The sequence below is a fragment of the Seriola dumerili genome, unplaced genomic scaffold, assembly GCF_002260705.1.
Source record: "Seriola dumerili isolate Sdu_G_001 unplaced genomic scaffold, Sdu_1.0 BDQW01000081.1, whole genome shotgun sequence".
Lineage (NCBI taxonomy): Eukaryota > Metazoa > Chordata > Actinopteri > Carangiformes > Carangidae > Seriola > Seriola dumerili.
In genome coordinates this window covers 3,799,394-3,814,043 of record NW_019174336.1, presented here as the reverse complement: position 1 = coordinate 3,814,043, position 14,650 = coordinate 3,799,394, and the positions used below count along the sequence as shown (strand labels likewise).

The window sequence follows — 14,650 nt, the reverse complement described above, 5'->3', positions numbered from 1 at the left end:
GATTTTCGAAAATCTGGAAAATTTAAATCTTGGGAGAATTGTTTTTCGAGAAATCACTGATTCCTGAGCACGGATACAAGCAAACAGTCCCTTCAGAAACCTGAGCGTGACATCACAGGATGCTAATGTGTTTCTACAGTCTGCAGATGAACAATGAACCTGACAATGCTGTGCAATGATCACTTTACCCCCTCAGACCTTGAGTCAGGATTTGAATGCGGGAGTCACTGCGGTTTCAACAGTTTCTGTTGTTCCTGAAGGGACTCCTGTATATCTGCATCAGCAGGCACCGGGAGCAAGGGGGAGAAACATCCTCTGTACCGGTGCTGCAAGTTCATAGTAACCTGGAGAACAAAAAAAAAAAAATGTTTTTGGCAGTTTTTTCTTATTTTATACTCAACCTTTTAGTCTGTTTAATCTACATACATCTACGCTAAAGCTGTCCACACCACCACCATCAGCCTCTTCTCCTCATCCATCAGCCTCTAAAGCTCACATGTAATCCAGGATTCAGGAGTGAACGACAACAGGACTGAATTAAATCATAAGTTTAAGACCCAACATCTGGACGATGGATATGAGACCCGTTTATCTCGCCCGTGCGTCTCTCTCTCTTTCTAATAATAAACCTGTCTCTCTATCTTGTCGTCATAAAGCCATGAAGCTCTGTGTGTGTGTGTGTGTGTGTGTGTGTGTGTGTGTGTGTGTGTGTGTGTGTGTGTGTGTGTGTGACCTGTTTAACAGTGAACTCAAGCTGAACTTGAGTGTGACAGTGGAGCTCTCCTCACTGTTCTCGGATCAGCTGTAATGAACAGGACGCTGTTACTTCCTGGTTTAAGGTTTACCAAAAGATCAATGTATTTTTTGACAGGCGGCTACTGAACTAATAAAGTAATAATTGGACATTTTGGGAAACACACTTGTTCACTTAATTGCATATTAAATGAGTAAATTGATACCAGTCAGGTATCAGGTGATTACCTTTGTGTAGAATGAAGACATGGGCTGTCCTGGCTCTGTCCAAAGATAAAAGGTGTGCCAAGGCGATAGCCTAAGCACAGACGAGCCAGGAAGTCACTGGCCAGACCAGGAAGTGGTCCCTGCATCGAACTCCCCATTGAAGCGCAAACTAACTTTTATGTGATTTTGAATAGATGAAACAAAGATAAACCATGTTCATTTGTTAACTTGTTGGTGTTTTGTTACCTTTGGACAGTCAGCTGTGTCCAGCTTCATTTATCAGACAGATATGAGAGTGAGAAAGTAAATAAGTGTATTTCCCAAAATGACAAACTATTCCTTTAACTTATGTTCATATTGTTGCACTAAAGTGAATGTAACAGTACTGAGCCACTACTGAACTGAGGACAGTCAGAATGAGTATTGTAACATCACATCATTATGACCTACAGTCAGTGACGATGAAAATTTGAACTGAACACAGTTGAAATCAGCAACTCAAGGGATATGATTGTATATTTCACAGTATTGATGGACCTTTCTCACGGATGTCATGTCACAGCAGGAAAAGCACAGGTGTAAATTTAGTGAGTGATGGCTGAATACCATTTAGCTGCTGGTTCACTGTCATAACTTACTGGAACAGAGTAATCGTTGATGGCGACGGTCAGAGCCGGAAGCAAATCGTTTATGGGTTGTTGAAAGTGAGTGACTGAGCAAGAGTATTAATGCTCTAAATATAGAGCTAAATCATCTTAAATCAGCGAAGTCATATTATTATGGCTGTAATATACATTTTAGTCTCTCTATAGAGTATAGCTGGGCGTACGTAATTTCAGTCTTAGCAGTTATAAACAACCGAACAAACAAAATGTCAGTCAGCTCGCCACAAACTGAATTTAGGCTTTTTTTCCTTTTCAATTATCACAAGTGGTTTTTATGCATTTGCAGACATCTTTTCTTAAACTGTCATATATCATTCTCACACTAATTAAAAAAAATATTTCATTATGATTTCATTTAAATATCAGCACCCCTGCACAGAAAAGCACTTTATTTGCTGGGTGAGAGAACAACAGCTCCAGCTTATGTGTTGATTACAATGAAAGCTTTTAATGAATAAAACAGTAAGACATACAGTTAGGTGATAATATCAATCACAATAATCTTTATTTTGCAAACATTCTTTTCCTCTGATACAATTATTGTTCACAAAGTACAAAATATTACAAAAAAAAAAAACTGAGGATGGCAGTAACAATCAAAACTGGACAGTAAGTAGTTCCTGCTGTGTGTATTCACCGACGGCCCCTGTGTTCACTAGTCCATGTTAAAGGGCCTGTTTACCAAATAACCTTTAGGTTCTATCAAGACATGCAGATATTTCTGGTTTTATTTGTCCAGGTTTGAGATATGTTTCTGAATTATTTGAGAATTTGTGTACTTTTCATCTGTGTCTACACACAAGTGGCATCTGTGTATTTGAACCCGTTTTTCTTGCAGCATCACATTTCATTATTGACACGAACACAATCCATTTTTCCATCAACGACTGAAATGACAGTGTTCCAGGTCGTATCCACTTCCTGAGAACGTTCCCATCCACAGCTACAAACACACTCAGTCTTGTAGGTGTTTGCTGGACAAACACTCACTGCTGCACGGGAGGTGATGTGTTTAATGTCACCAGTTTGTTTGAATTAAAAAAAAAAGTCTCTACTTGTTCAGATTCTCCAGCAGGATTTCAGCTCCTTTGTTGTTGCTGATACTGCTGAGCTCTGATGTGATGGACTTCAGCGTCTCCTTCACCTCTGTGGCCACAGACTTGTCACAGCTGTTCAGGAGGCTGCACACACAAACAGGCAGATTATGAAAATGTGGTTAGAAGATATTGAAACCTTTTCCACCAGGTTTAATTAACAAAAGCAAACAAGACTAAATCAAAACCTAGAATATGGCTGGACCACATCATAGGCTTTTATCATTCTGCCTAGTGTCAGCTGGTTTCAGCTCTCTCCTCCTCTCTGTCCTCACATATACAGTATTTTCATACAGCTGAATTCACAATAAAACTGTTCTCATTTACATGTTTTTCTGTTTCTGCTGTCATGACAACCGAACAAGTTTGAAACGGTGACTGAAACGTGGCCCATTAAACTACATGTTAACCAGCAGTCACTTTCAAGCTGCTGCTAAAAGCCTGATTTTATAACCTTGACGTCATCTGACAAAATCCCCAAACACATACATTAAAGACACCGGCTGTGCTGTGATTTCAGCTGTATTTACTGACTCGATCAGTCACAGAGAAACTTAAGAGGCTCATTCACGTCACGTCAGTAGCTAAGGATTATCCAAGAAGTTGTAAAGGGGTCTGAAAAGTTGGTTAATCTAGTGACAAAGGTGCTGCTTGTTCACAGTAAACCATTTTAAAAGAGCAACGACCAATGAGGAAACTCCAACACTTGGCCAGCCGACCGATGGTGTGACCCTATCGATGTGATGCGATGTTTTTAGATGTTTTTTTTTTTTTGCAATTAAACTGCAGGAGCAATTAAAAATAGCAAAAATTGTCGCTGTTTTTCTTTCGTATAATTCATGAAGAATTAAAAAATGAAAATGGCTCCAGCAGCTGTATACCTGTGGCTCCACCACAATGTTGCAGCAGTACAAAACAATTTACCCCCGCTCTCGTGTAAAACATGGGGAATTGCTTTACACGGTCTTCAACAGTAATGTTTGTTGGTAAATGTGAGACGTTCGTATCACACATCTCTGCAGCTTCACATGCTTCACAACCAGAAACAAGGAAGTGAGTTTTGTGCTCTCAGGAAATTATGATGATCTGTGAAATATGCGGAAAAGTTGCAGTGATTGGACATAAATTCAAGGTCGCCCAGAATTCACTGGGATTGGTTGAATTTGTGTTAATTATTGCGGTTGCGACATTCTGGATGGACTGACTAACGCTGTTGACAAAGAGGTTGTAGATTATCCAGAATAAGTCAGACAATGTTTCTGAATTTTTTAGTATAGTGGGCAGCACAGCATCCCCCAGTATACTGCGGGGGAGGCAGATAAATGAAAAGCTAGAGGAGAGAATTTGTTTTCTGTGATGTGGATGACACTTTAAGTGGCTGCATTGTATTGTGTAACTGCATGTCACTCATGTCGTGTGTGTGTGTGTGTGTGTGTGTGTGTGTGTGTGTGTACTGACCTGCAGAGCACCATGGCTCCTCTGTTGACTTTCACCCAGCTCTTCAGTTTGTCTGTCCCCACTGTGTCCACCAGTATCCTGCCAAAACGCTCTGAGAGGGCGAGAGAGGTAGACATCAACAGGGAATGGAAGGTAGAGAGACAGAGGAAACTTTAAACTTTAACCTTTATTTTCCTTCACCAAGGAGGTGGTTTCTGTCCTGTTTGTCTTAAAAACTTTACTATTTTAATGTCATTTGGTGGAAAGTTGGTTCAATAGTTTTTGGTGCAGTGAAATTATTTTTGACTTTCACACCAGAAAGCAGCAGTGTGTGTGCGAGTGTGCACGCGTTTACCTTCCTTGCCTGCCTCTGACAGTGTCATGTCCTGCTCTATGAGCCATTTGAGCACCAGGTGTCCTGCTGGGTGCTCGGCCATGTGAAGCTACAGAGGAATGAAAACAGAGTTCACACTGAGGGACAAGACAATTCAACCAACAACGAACCGCTTCAGGAAAACCTCTTCTTGGGTTTGTGATGAAAACTGCCCGGTAGCTTCTGTATGATTGTTTTTCCCCGTGGTCATTATAAAATGAAAACTAATCTGAAACATTTGATAATTAACACTAAACAAAAAGAACAGCTGAGCCTGATGGGAATGTCATAAACTAAAGTATCAGAGAAATTTAATTTGAGTCTGATGATGATGATCACCAAAGTTTTTACAATCCATTACTGTGAAACTACATTTAATGAAGTTCCTTTCAAATCATTTCAACACAAGTTGTAATAAACTAATCAATAACTTTCTGAATTTCTGCACTAAGTCAGTTTGATGTTGTAAAGTTCTGGTTCAAGGAAAACAAATATTTTGCTGAGTAAAAAAGTTATGAACTCATTGACACACCTCTACAGTGTGTTTCTACATGACACACACGCACGCACACACACACACACACACCTGTCCACTGATCCCTCCTGGCACTAACTCCTGATTGGCCAGCTGAGCCACAGCCGTCATGGCGGGCTGCAGGTCCCCGCAGGCTGACGCCAAGATGTCGCTAACGGTGACGCTGGTAGCCTTGTCCATCACCATGGTGGCAGCGTTGTCACGGAGATACTCGAGCAGCGGGGGGGAGACGACTTCCAGCAGCTCTTTCCTCCGAAGGGCCGCGTCCTTTTTACTGATGAAGACGACAGAGCTCATGTCACTGTGGTTCATCTGCTGATTGTTTCGGTTCATTTACAACAAAATCAACTTTTAAAGACTTTAAACTTGCTGCAGCTAAATAACCCATTACATCCACCTGTCAGTCAACGTTTGAATCAATAAACCTACTTAATGTTACAAATGTCCCAAAGTCACATTTTGTCTGTGTTGCAAATTGTTTTTCTTCTGAGCATGATTTCTTTTTCTCAGTAACACAGATGTGATGCTGCCGGTGTCTCAAACATCCCAACAAACACCGGAACACACACAGCAACGCAACACTGACAACAGTTTGATCTATGACAGTTACTGATCTCTGCTGGTCAGCTGTAAAATCACAACAGGAGCTGATGACAACAACAACAACATCACAGCACAGTCGAGGTAACTCTGAATTAACCGCTTCACTTTAATGCTGAGAAATAAAACAAGCCCTGATTGGGATTCTCTCCTCACCTGCACATCCTCTTCATCAGAAAACTATACATCGTGTATTTGTAATGTTTTTTGTGTCTGTATAAATAAATCAAATCAAAAAGAAAAAAAAGCACACTCACAAAAAGTAAAAGTGCCTGCTGTGAAACAAGCCTGTGCAGAGGTCTGAGTGGGTGAACCCTTTATTTCTAACAGCAACAGAACTCTTCAAGTCTTCCAACACACACTCTGGGAGAGTTGTTACCTGTGTGCGTTTCCGTCTCCTCGCTCCAACACCTTGATGATCTCTGGCAGCAGGTGAGCCGGGTCTCTGGGGCTCAACAGGTACAGCAGAACCTTCTTCCCGTATTTGTTACTGATGACCTCGTCCAGAGACGACAGGATCTCCTGAACAGGTGGGAAACAGGTGAGACCAGATGTATAGACAATAACTACATTAATGTAACTGCATACATTGTAACACATAAATTCATGATCAGGATTATCACGAGCATCATCACACTTACTGAGAGCACTGCCTGTTTGACCAGCTTGGTGTCGTCCACACAGTCGAATATGGCCAGAAGAACCAGGTGGCCGAACTCCCCCTGCGGACCAATGACAGTCAGTTAAACAGGCTTTAACAGCTGACACATGAATGACAGGAGTTTAGCAGAGACTCTAAGATCTGGTAACCAGGAGTCCAGGTCAGCTAATCAGGTCTGGACTCAGATCTTTCTACAACTGTTCTACAGCTGATCTGAACACTGAAAATGTTTTTAAGCTGACTCAGTGTGGACGACGTCTTTGACTCTCTCCACCAATAATCTGAGGTGTCACTGCTGGGAAATCATATCATTTAGAGTCTGACCTCTTCGAAAATAAAAGCAATAAAATACAAACAGCTTGTTTCTATGAACGAACGAATGAATGAATGAATGAATGAATGAATGAATGAATGAATGAATGAATGAACGAATGAATGAATGGAGGAGCACTGAGAACTCACCGTGGCAAACTTCACCATGTACGTCTTCATAGTTTTGATGATGACTTTTCTGTCCTGAAACATGTAAAAAAAACAAAAACTTAAGACACTGCGCACTACACTCTTATTCATCTTTTTCCTGCAGCCATGGAGATTAAGAGATGAGGTGTGGAGATCACCAGGAGAGAGAGAAGGAGGGGGCTTATGTCTTATCACTGACAGATGAAGTGCTTTCTGTTCTCAGGTGTTATTGACTACGACAGCGGATGTGAAAACAGTTGGATGAGGCCTTTTGTCTCCGGAGGGAGCCGTGTGAAGTCTGATGAATGTTGGTTTGAGAAGTGTGTGGAGGTACAAAGAAGTGAGTTTACCAAACCTCCGTAGCCCACTCCTCATGTCTGCTTGAGGCTAGAGGCTCGAGGTTACATTAGCCACTACTAGCATAGCATAGCATAACACAACCGAATCTCCGGCCAAAATGTAGGAGGTTCAGCTGTATTGTGGGTAATGTAGGCACCAGGTTTTGACACGGACAAAGAATGTGTGGAATAAAAAAAGAAAAGATGATATCTCTGGTTCTGCTGCATTGATTTTGATATTGTTTTTTTTTAAACCTGACTATTGCATGTTCAACACTGTTATGGCAGTTCAATGCTAAATGAACCCTTTAGTGATAATGTACAGTATCTATTACACTTCACACAAACAATGTATGTCCCTGACCACCTTTGTCTGAGGCACCATCAACACTTCACATGCACACCTGCACTTCATTTCATTTATTTCTGTATGCTTGAATGTTTTTACTATAGATCCTGTAATCTGTCATAAACTGTAGGAGCACAGCTGCAAACCACACCTGCTTCAAGACAAGAACAAATAAAACCGAGGCTATGATTGTGTGTTGTCATTCAGCTCCACTGTATGAATGTGTGTGTGTGTGTGTGTCTACACACCTTGGCTGCCCCGTGCCACAGACAGTGCATTGCCACTCGGGCTCCGTCGTGTGTGTGAGCCATGTAGACGACTGACTCTCTGATGGACTCGATCATCTCCTGCTCCCATCAGAGCAAACACAAACCAATGAGAGGAAACATGTCAGTGGTAAATACAGTGACTACAGTCAGCACCAAACACACAAAAACTTTTCTTCCATTCAGAAATTAGTTTTTGATTTTATTAGAGCCTGTATGTATGTATGTATGTATGTATGTATATAGCGGCTGATATATCGATATCGGAATATTTTTGTACTCCCTAATATCGGTATCGGCCCCAAGAACCCAATATCGGTCAGGCTCTAGCTCTTATTAACCTGTGTTACTCAAAGTTTCATTCAGTTGTCTCTGAGTGTCTTTTGTAGTATTTAGCTTTATTCTCTTATTCTACAGTGTACCTGTGTTAGAAGAGAAATGTACTGCGACACAAATATTAAAATATTACCGTTCTCTGTTTGTCAGGTGCGAACAGGAAGAAGTCCAGGAAGACTTTGTGGACCAGAGAGTGTTTGATCACCTGTTCCCTGAAACACAACAACACAGGCTGTAGTTACATGGGTTAAATACTACATATTTATAAAATGCAATCAGAGCAAAAGAAAAAGGAATTACATATTCACTTAAATTAAAGTAGATGCAGAAAAGCAAAAGGATAAAAGTAAATAAAAATAATAATTTGTATTTATGTTTCTCAACTTTCTTATTACCTGTAACTTTGTAACTAAGAAACCAGGGAAAAGTCAGGTAACTCATCTAACTGACTTAAAACTGACCAAACTGTTTTCCAACCTCAAGCTTTTCAACCTCTCCAGCTTTCTGTTTATTTTTCCATCATAAAATTATAATGAAATCATTATAAATCACATATAAATCTTCACATTTGAGAAGCTGGAACCAGAGACTGTTGGTCATTTTGCTTGATAACAGATTAAATATTTATGTCATTTATCAAAAACCATGATTGATTTTTTTTGTTCTAATCAGAACAACCACACTGACTCCAGTTATCCTTTTAACAAGCTATTGCTGACAATATTTGAACTAAAACCGTTTCCCTGCACAGTTTCAACCTCGTACTGATTGTTTCATGTTTCTGACATCGTCTCATTTTTGTGGTCTTACTTCTGGGCCATGGGTGTGAGAATCTGCTTCATCTCATCGATGATGTTGTTCAGCTTGTCTGGGTTCATCTCTGCGACTTTCTCTATGGTGTTACACACTGTTGACTGCACATGATGTTCACAGTCAGTGATGAGACATGTACATTTCAAATCATAAAATCATAAATCATAAACTCTGGTGTGGAGATGCAAAAAAAATACAAATATACCATATCAACATCAAACATCTCTACGCTGCCAACAGGTGTGTGTGTGTGTGTGTGTGTGTGTGTGTGTGTGTGTGTGTGTGTGTGTGTGTGTGTGTGTGTGTGTGTGTGTGTGTGTGTGTGTGTGTACCTTGCAGATGGTGAAGGTGTTCCCGTACAGCTCCTCAGTGAGCATGAGTCTCTGTGCGAGCACAGCTTTGTCGTTGTAGGCGTACTCGATGATGGACGAGGCGGCGGCGTGGCGAAGCATCGGGCGCACGTGACCTTTAAATGTTTGCATCACAGCCGCCAAGAGCTCCTTGTTCCTGTGGAGGACATGAATACACACGGCTCTTAGAAATAAGACTGTGCATCAGTTGGCAGTTTATTAGGTACTGTAACTGTACTGAATCACACAGAGAGGTGTTTCTCTTCTTTACTTATTAACCTGCATTCAAAAATAACAGAAACACCTGTCAGCGTAACTCAACACACCGGACGTCCGCTGACAGAGAGAAGAAGAAGAAGAAGAAACCAGTGTGAGCTGACTCACCCGTACATCAGCAGTTTTTTCACCACGTGTTTGCCATACTGGGACTTACACAAACCGATGACGTCATCTGGAGGAAACAACAAAGTGCAGACGGTTAATGCTTGTTAATCAGCTGCTCTACTCGTGTGTCACAAAACAGAAAAGCAGGAACTAAACTACAGGTCAGATCCTGATCCTCCTCAGATGCTGCTGATTAGACCTTGATGTAAAAAGGGAAACTCTTCGAAAACACATTGCCACAGTGTCATTACATATGAGGCAAATTGCTGGAATGAAAAAAACATAAATATTATTAATCAGCCACAGAGGAAAGTCTAAAGCACACATCAAACTGATCAATGAAGCATCATCACAGCGCCTCACAAACGCTTGTATTACTCATTAAAAAGCCACAAACACACAGCAACAGTTCTGACCTGCTTCATCTTACAACAGGCGTTTCTTCCTCACCAGTTTCTGTGCAGAACTCTCCATGCCGCCCTCCTGCATGCTCGCACATCTCACAGTGATGCCGCTCCTAAACCTGACTATTGCTCTTTTACATTCAAAGAAAGCACTATTTGCTGAAATCTGTCACTGCAGCGATCGTTTGGTTGCCTGTGCATCAATCGAAAACGTGAGCTGACGGATTTTTCTACTCGCAGGCTTATTTAGCAGCTTAAGCTTGTGTTTGTCTTTTTATTTTGTTCATGTTTATTGATGCCAGTGTGGGTCTGTGCTGGGATCACAACGACAGAGCAGCCGAGAGTCAGACAGCAACACTATAAGACAACTGAAATCTCCAGTTATGTAATGGGCACAGTGCAGGCAGCTGCCAACGTGAGTTGTCCAATGATGTAAATGCTGGTGTGACGGAATTCTTCCTTCTTTAGTTAGTGTTAGGCTTATAAGACTTAAAGTCTAATAATAACTAAAGATCTACAGAAGGACAGCGGTAAATGTGGGAAACGCAGACACACAAACAGTTAAAACGGCAGCAGATGAAGAAGAAAAACTTGGCCCTCACCTTTAAGTTCATCAAACACTTCCTGTCTCTGCTCGTGGTTGCCGAACTGGATGAAACACTGCAGCACTCGCACCGAGTCATGAGCAAACGCCATCTGGAGGCAGAGACAACGGTCCACAAGATTTTATAAAGACAAAACATAAGAGCAAGAGAAACCACATCCACAGCATTCGTTAACAGCAGGATAACCAAATGTATAGTAAACTGATGAAATCGCAGAGTGAAACTCACCTGTTTGATTTTCCCACGGATCAGATCATGAAGGTCCTTCATAAGTTTCTTCTTCAAGTCGTTGTCACAATTCTTCCTGTTGACACACACACACACACACACACACACACACACACACACACACACACACACACACACACACACACACACACACACACACCACACACACACACACACACACACACACACACACACACACACACACAGCACCATCATGTGTCAATGAGCAGGCAGCAGCACACAAAGTAATAATATTACAAAGAAATCTACCAGGAGTGTGAGCTTGTGCATATTAGATGGATGATGGTGTGTAGCAGCAAAAGTTGAGCCAGGTTCGGCTCTTTTACTGGACCATCCTACGTTTTTTCTGCCACAGTAAGTTGGTCTGAACATGACGTTAGTCACACAGAAACATAAATTATAAAAAGGAAGAACTCAACCTTTGTGTAGCTTGCTCTGGTATGTTTGAGTTCTGCTAACATTCATCCTGTTTTTCAGCCACACTCCCGTCAAACTCTTTGAAGTTCACTTCATAGTTTATTACATTTATTTGCAGGAGGCGACGTACAAAACACATTATTCTCACACAAAGAAAAAGGATTATTGTAACAGATTTTAGCTACTAGCTCATTTCTATCTGCAGTCTCTGGGCAGGTAGACACACGCACTGATATCACTAATGCAACTAATACAAGTTAAACAAAAAACAGCAAATACTAAAGTCAATCATAGATCTAACACAAATACAGACTTCTATCATTACAACCAGCACTACGCAATACGTATAAATGCTCTTAGATACTGTGTCAGTGCCAAATTAATACTGACAAGACTGACTTCCTAAAATCCAATCCAACATCTGTGAAGCTGCCAGTACCCTCCATCAGAGCTCGATGGTCAAAGCCTCTCCTCCCTCACATTTCCAACACTGGGTCAGATGCGCCCGTGCAACTATCTGACATTAACACCATGATGGACCAGCTGTGCAGAAGTGAGAAAGGAGCCAGTTTTTCAGATGCTCGTCGCCTTCTACCAAGATATTCTGTGACCTCGTTCAGCATTTGTCTATTTGTTTTATGAGTCTGAATGTATAAGGAGGTTAGTTTCACTGCATAGTTTTGATCTGTGTGTGTGTGGGTGTGTGTGTGTGTGTGTGTACCTCCTGAGGTCTCCCCACACTTGTTTGGACTGACAGATGATCTGGAACATGTCCTTCCTCTCCGCCTGCTGTCTGCTCTTCTTCAGGTCCTTCTTCCTCTGCTGCCGGTTCTTCTTCAGCTCCTCCTCCGTCAGCTCCTTGTTCTTTGGCTTAAACTCACCTTTCCTCATCCTCTTGGCCCCTGGACCTGTTTGGACATGTCAGTCATAATCATCAAGGAAAGATTCAGGCTGAATCCAGGCAGTGATGTAAAACGAATTAAACTTTAGACACTGTTGTTTTGAGCAGTGAAACAGGCAAAAAAGGGCAAAGGTAAAGATGAACCTCATGACTTTGTGTCGTAGCTATTTTGATTGATATCACCCCCAAATTCTCAAGACCCAATAATGTGTGTAATTTCTAAAAAATATTTTTTTGAACATTCAGGAGTTAGTAATTGAGATAAGGAGGAAACAAATTCCTTGAAACAAACTCAAATTCAAAAACTCAAATCAGTTCTTCAGAGCTGAACATGTAGGTTTATCATTCTATTTACTGAAACAGATGTTGCATCCAAGCTGATCTTCTTTCTGTGTTTGATGGAAAATGAGTCTGTTTCATTTATTTAGGATGAAGTACTCAAAGTTTTTCCAGTAGTTATTATTATGCAGCACACGATTTACACCCAAAGCCAATGTTTAGTGCCAAAACAGCCAGAAAGTAAAGGTGCAGAGGTAAAGAGCTGACATCCCATCATAGTCCAACTATCCAACTATTAATATTGACAAAGACAAAATACATAAGATGTTCACGCTGTTAAAATCCTGTTTGTTTTCTGTTTTTTTAAAAGTGTATATAGTATTTCAAACTACATTTGTGTTGTATTTACGTACTGTATAATAATTGTAGCGGGGGGGGGGGTCCTGTTGAAGGGGCTATAGTTTAACTGGTTTCGTGTGGCGCTTGGTGAGAGCTAAGAGTGTGGAGCTAAGCAGTGCAAATGCTGGTCAAAATGTTCAGCAGAAATCTGAGGCAAAAGACACGGACACTGTAATCTGACAGCCTCTGAAAAAAAAGAGCCACAGACAGATGTTTTCTTTCTCACCTCCACCCTCTTCTTCATCTTGTGGCATTTTCCTCTTCTTCTGCCCCTTCCCGGTTTTGGAGAAAGCAAATTTCTGTTCTTTCTTGCCACCATCTCTTCCCTTCCCCGGTCTGCTCTTCCTCTCTGTGTTGTTATACGGTTTGAAGGGCTTCTTACCGCCTGGCTTCCCACCTGGCTTTCCACCTGGTTTTCCACCTGGTTTTCCACCAAGTTTGGTCCCTATGGAATCTGGGCAGAGTGAGACATAAACCAGTAATGACAAGTCTGGTTGAAACTGATGGTGTACATAGCTGGTTGATGTGAAACGTGGCTTACCTTTTCCTTTCTGTGTCAGCTTCTGCTTCTTTCCACCTTTAGGAGAAAATGGTTTTTTGGATTTGGCCTCCATCCTACAGTAGGTCCCAGAGATAAATGTAGATAAGGCCAACAGCAGAAAGACATACAGGCATACAAGTAACCAGCGGCTGAGCAGTGTTTCTACGAATGAAACACTTCTATATAACACATTCCAAGATCAATCTTTAACTGCTGTATCTTCAATTTAAATATTTAGAAAAAGCTTGCAGGAAAGTTTCAGCTGATTATTTTCTGCATAGTGATATGAAATGAAACTGGTATCAGGTTCAGCATAGAGATGAACATTAGTTTGGTCTCAGAATGTATATAAAAAACAGGAATTCATAAAAACAAAGCCAATGTAATAACTTTGAAGGACTGGTATGTAAAACACTGAGGACCTGAAAACACTATGAGATGTGTAAATATGCAGGTGGAGATTCTACACAACCAAAACCCAAAAACACAAACAAGCAATGAGTGCTAAAAGTATTTTTTAATGAAATGTTGACATTTCAGGGGGAATTGTTGTTCTTTTAATCCGCTAGATTTCTGTTAGCTGCCTTAAAATGTTACCTAGAGGCTCTCTTAAGGAGTCAGACCACAAACAACAAGAAAGTTAGCTACTAGCTAACCACTCGGGAACATGTAAGTTAGCACCTTAACAAACTATCTTTCATGACAACTCCTGATAAGTCACTTACTTTTGCATTTTAATGCTGCACATTTACTACTTTGAATAGCTTTGGACTGTACTGTAGCTACTTTGACCTCGCTATAGGTTTTGGCTTATTTTTCCCAAATTGGTCGGTTAATTACATAAACCATGTTTGTCAACACATGTTATTAAACTATCGATACTGCAGCGCGGCTCTCAGGTTTATCTGTACTGTTAACGTGAACAATTACACAGTTTGAGACATTTGTATTAGTTTAACTTACATTTCAAATGCACACACACGCTGCCACAGCGCTGTCCCATGCGTTCTGTTACCGACACGGTTTACGGCACAACCCGTCGAATCAGCTTCAACTTTCGCTGCCGTAAAACGTAGAGTGTTACGACAAATCTTTATCACCGAAAAGTAGTAGAGCACGAACGTTTACGGTCTGTGTCATCCCATTTAAAGTTTTTAATCGGCTCCGCAGCAATCCAACAGTAAACCGACAACAACCTAGTTCAATATCTGTCAGTAGTTGTTTCCCGCACG

The 14,650-nt window shown here is 41.1% G+C and overlaps 1 protein-coding gene across 1 annotated transcript; it reads right to left on the bottom strand.

The window, feature by feature from the left end:
• Window positions 1–2,107: 2,107 nt before the first annotated feature.
• On the bottom strand, window positions 2,108–14,429 carry pum3 (pumilio RNA binding family member 3). The gene is made up of 18 exons (XM_022744536.1): window positions 14,382–14,429; window positions 13,419–13,492; window positions 13,104–13,331; window positions 12,020–12,206; window positions 10,861–10,936; window positions 10,630–10,723; window positions 9,624–9,690; window positions 9,222–9,396; window positions 8,887–8,990; window positions 8,210–8,288; window positions 7,723–7,821; window positions 6,788–6,841; window positions 6,306–6,386; window positions 6,044–6,186; window positions 5,116–5,338; window positions 4,512–4,599; window positions 4,178–4,268; window positions 2,108–2,806 (listed from the first exon to the last, which is right to left on the bottom strand). Coding segments are annotated over exons 1-18 (1,995 nt in total). The 5' UTR covers window positions 14,384–14,429; the 3' UTR covers window positions 2,108–2,676.
• Window positions 14,430–14,650: the final 221 nt, after the last annotated feature.

Coding starts and splice junctions, on each gene's coding strand:
- pum3 (XM_022744536.1), bottom strand. Junction 12,207..13,103: donor AGATGAAGAAGAGGGTGGAG/GTGAGAAAGAAA, acceptor ATGTCCAAACAG/GTCCAGGGGCCAAGAGGATG. Junction 8,991..9,221: donor ACACCTTCACCATCTGCAAG/GTACACACACAC, acceptor CATCATGTGCAG/TCAACAGTGTGTAACACCAT.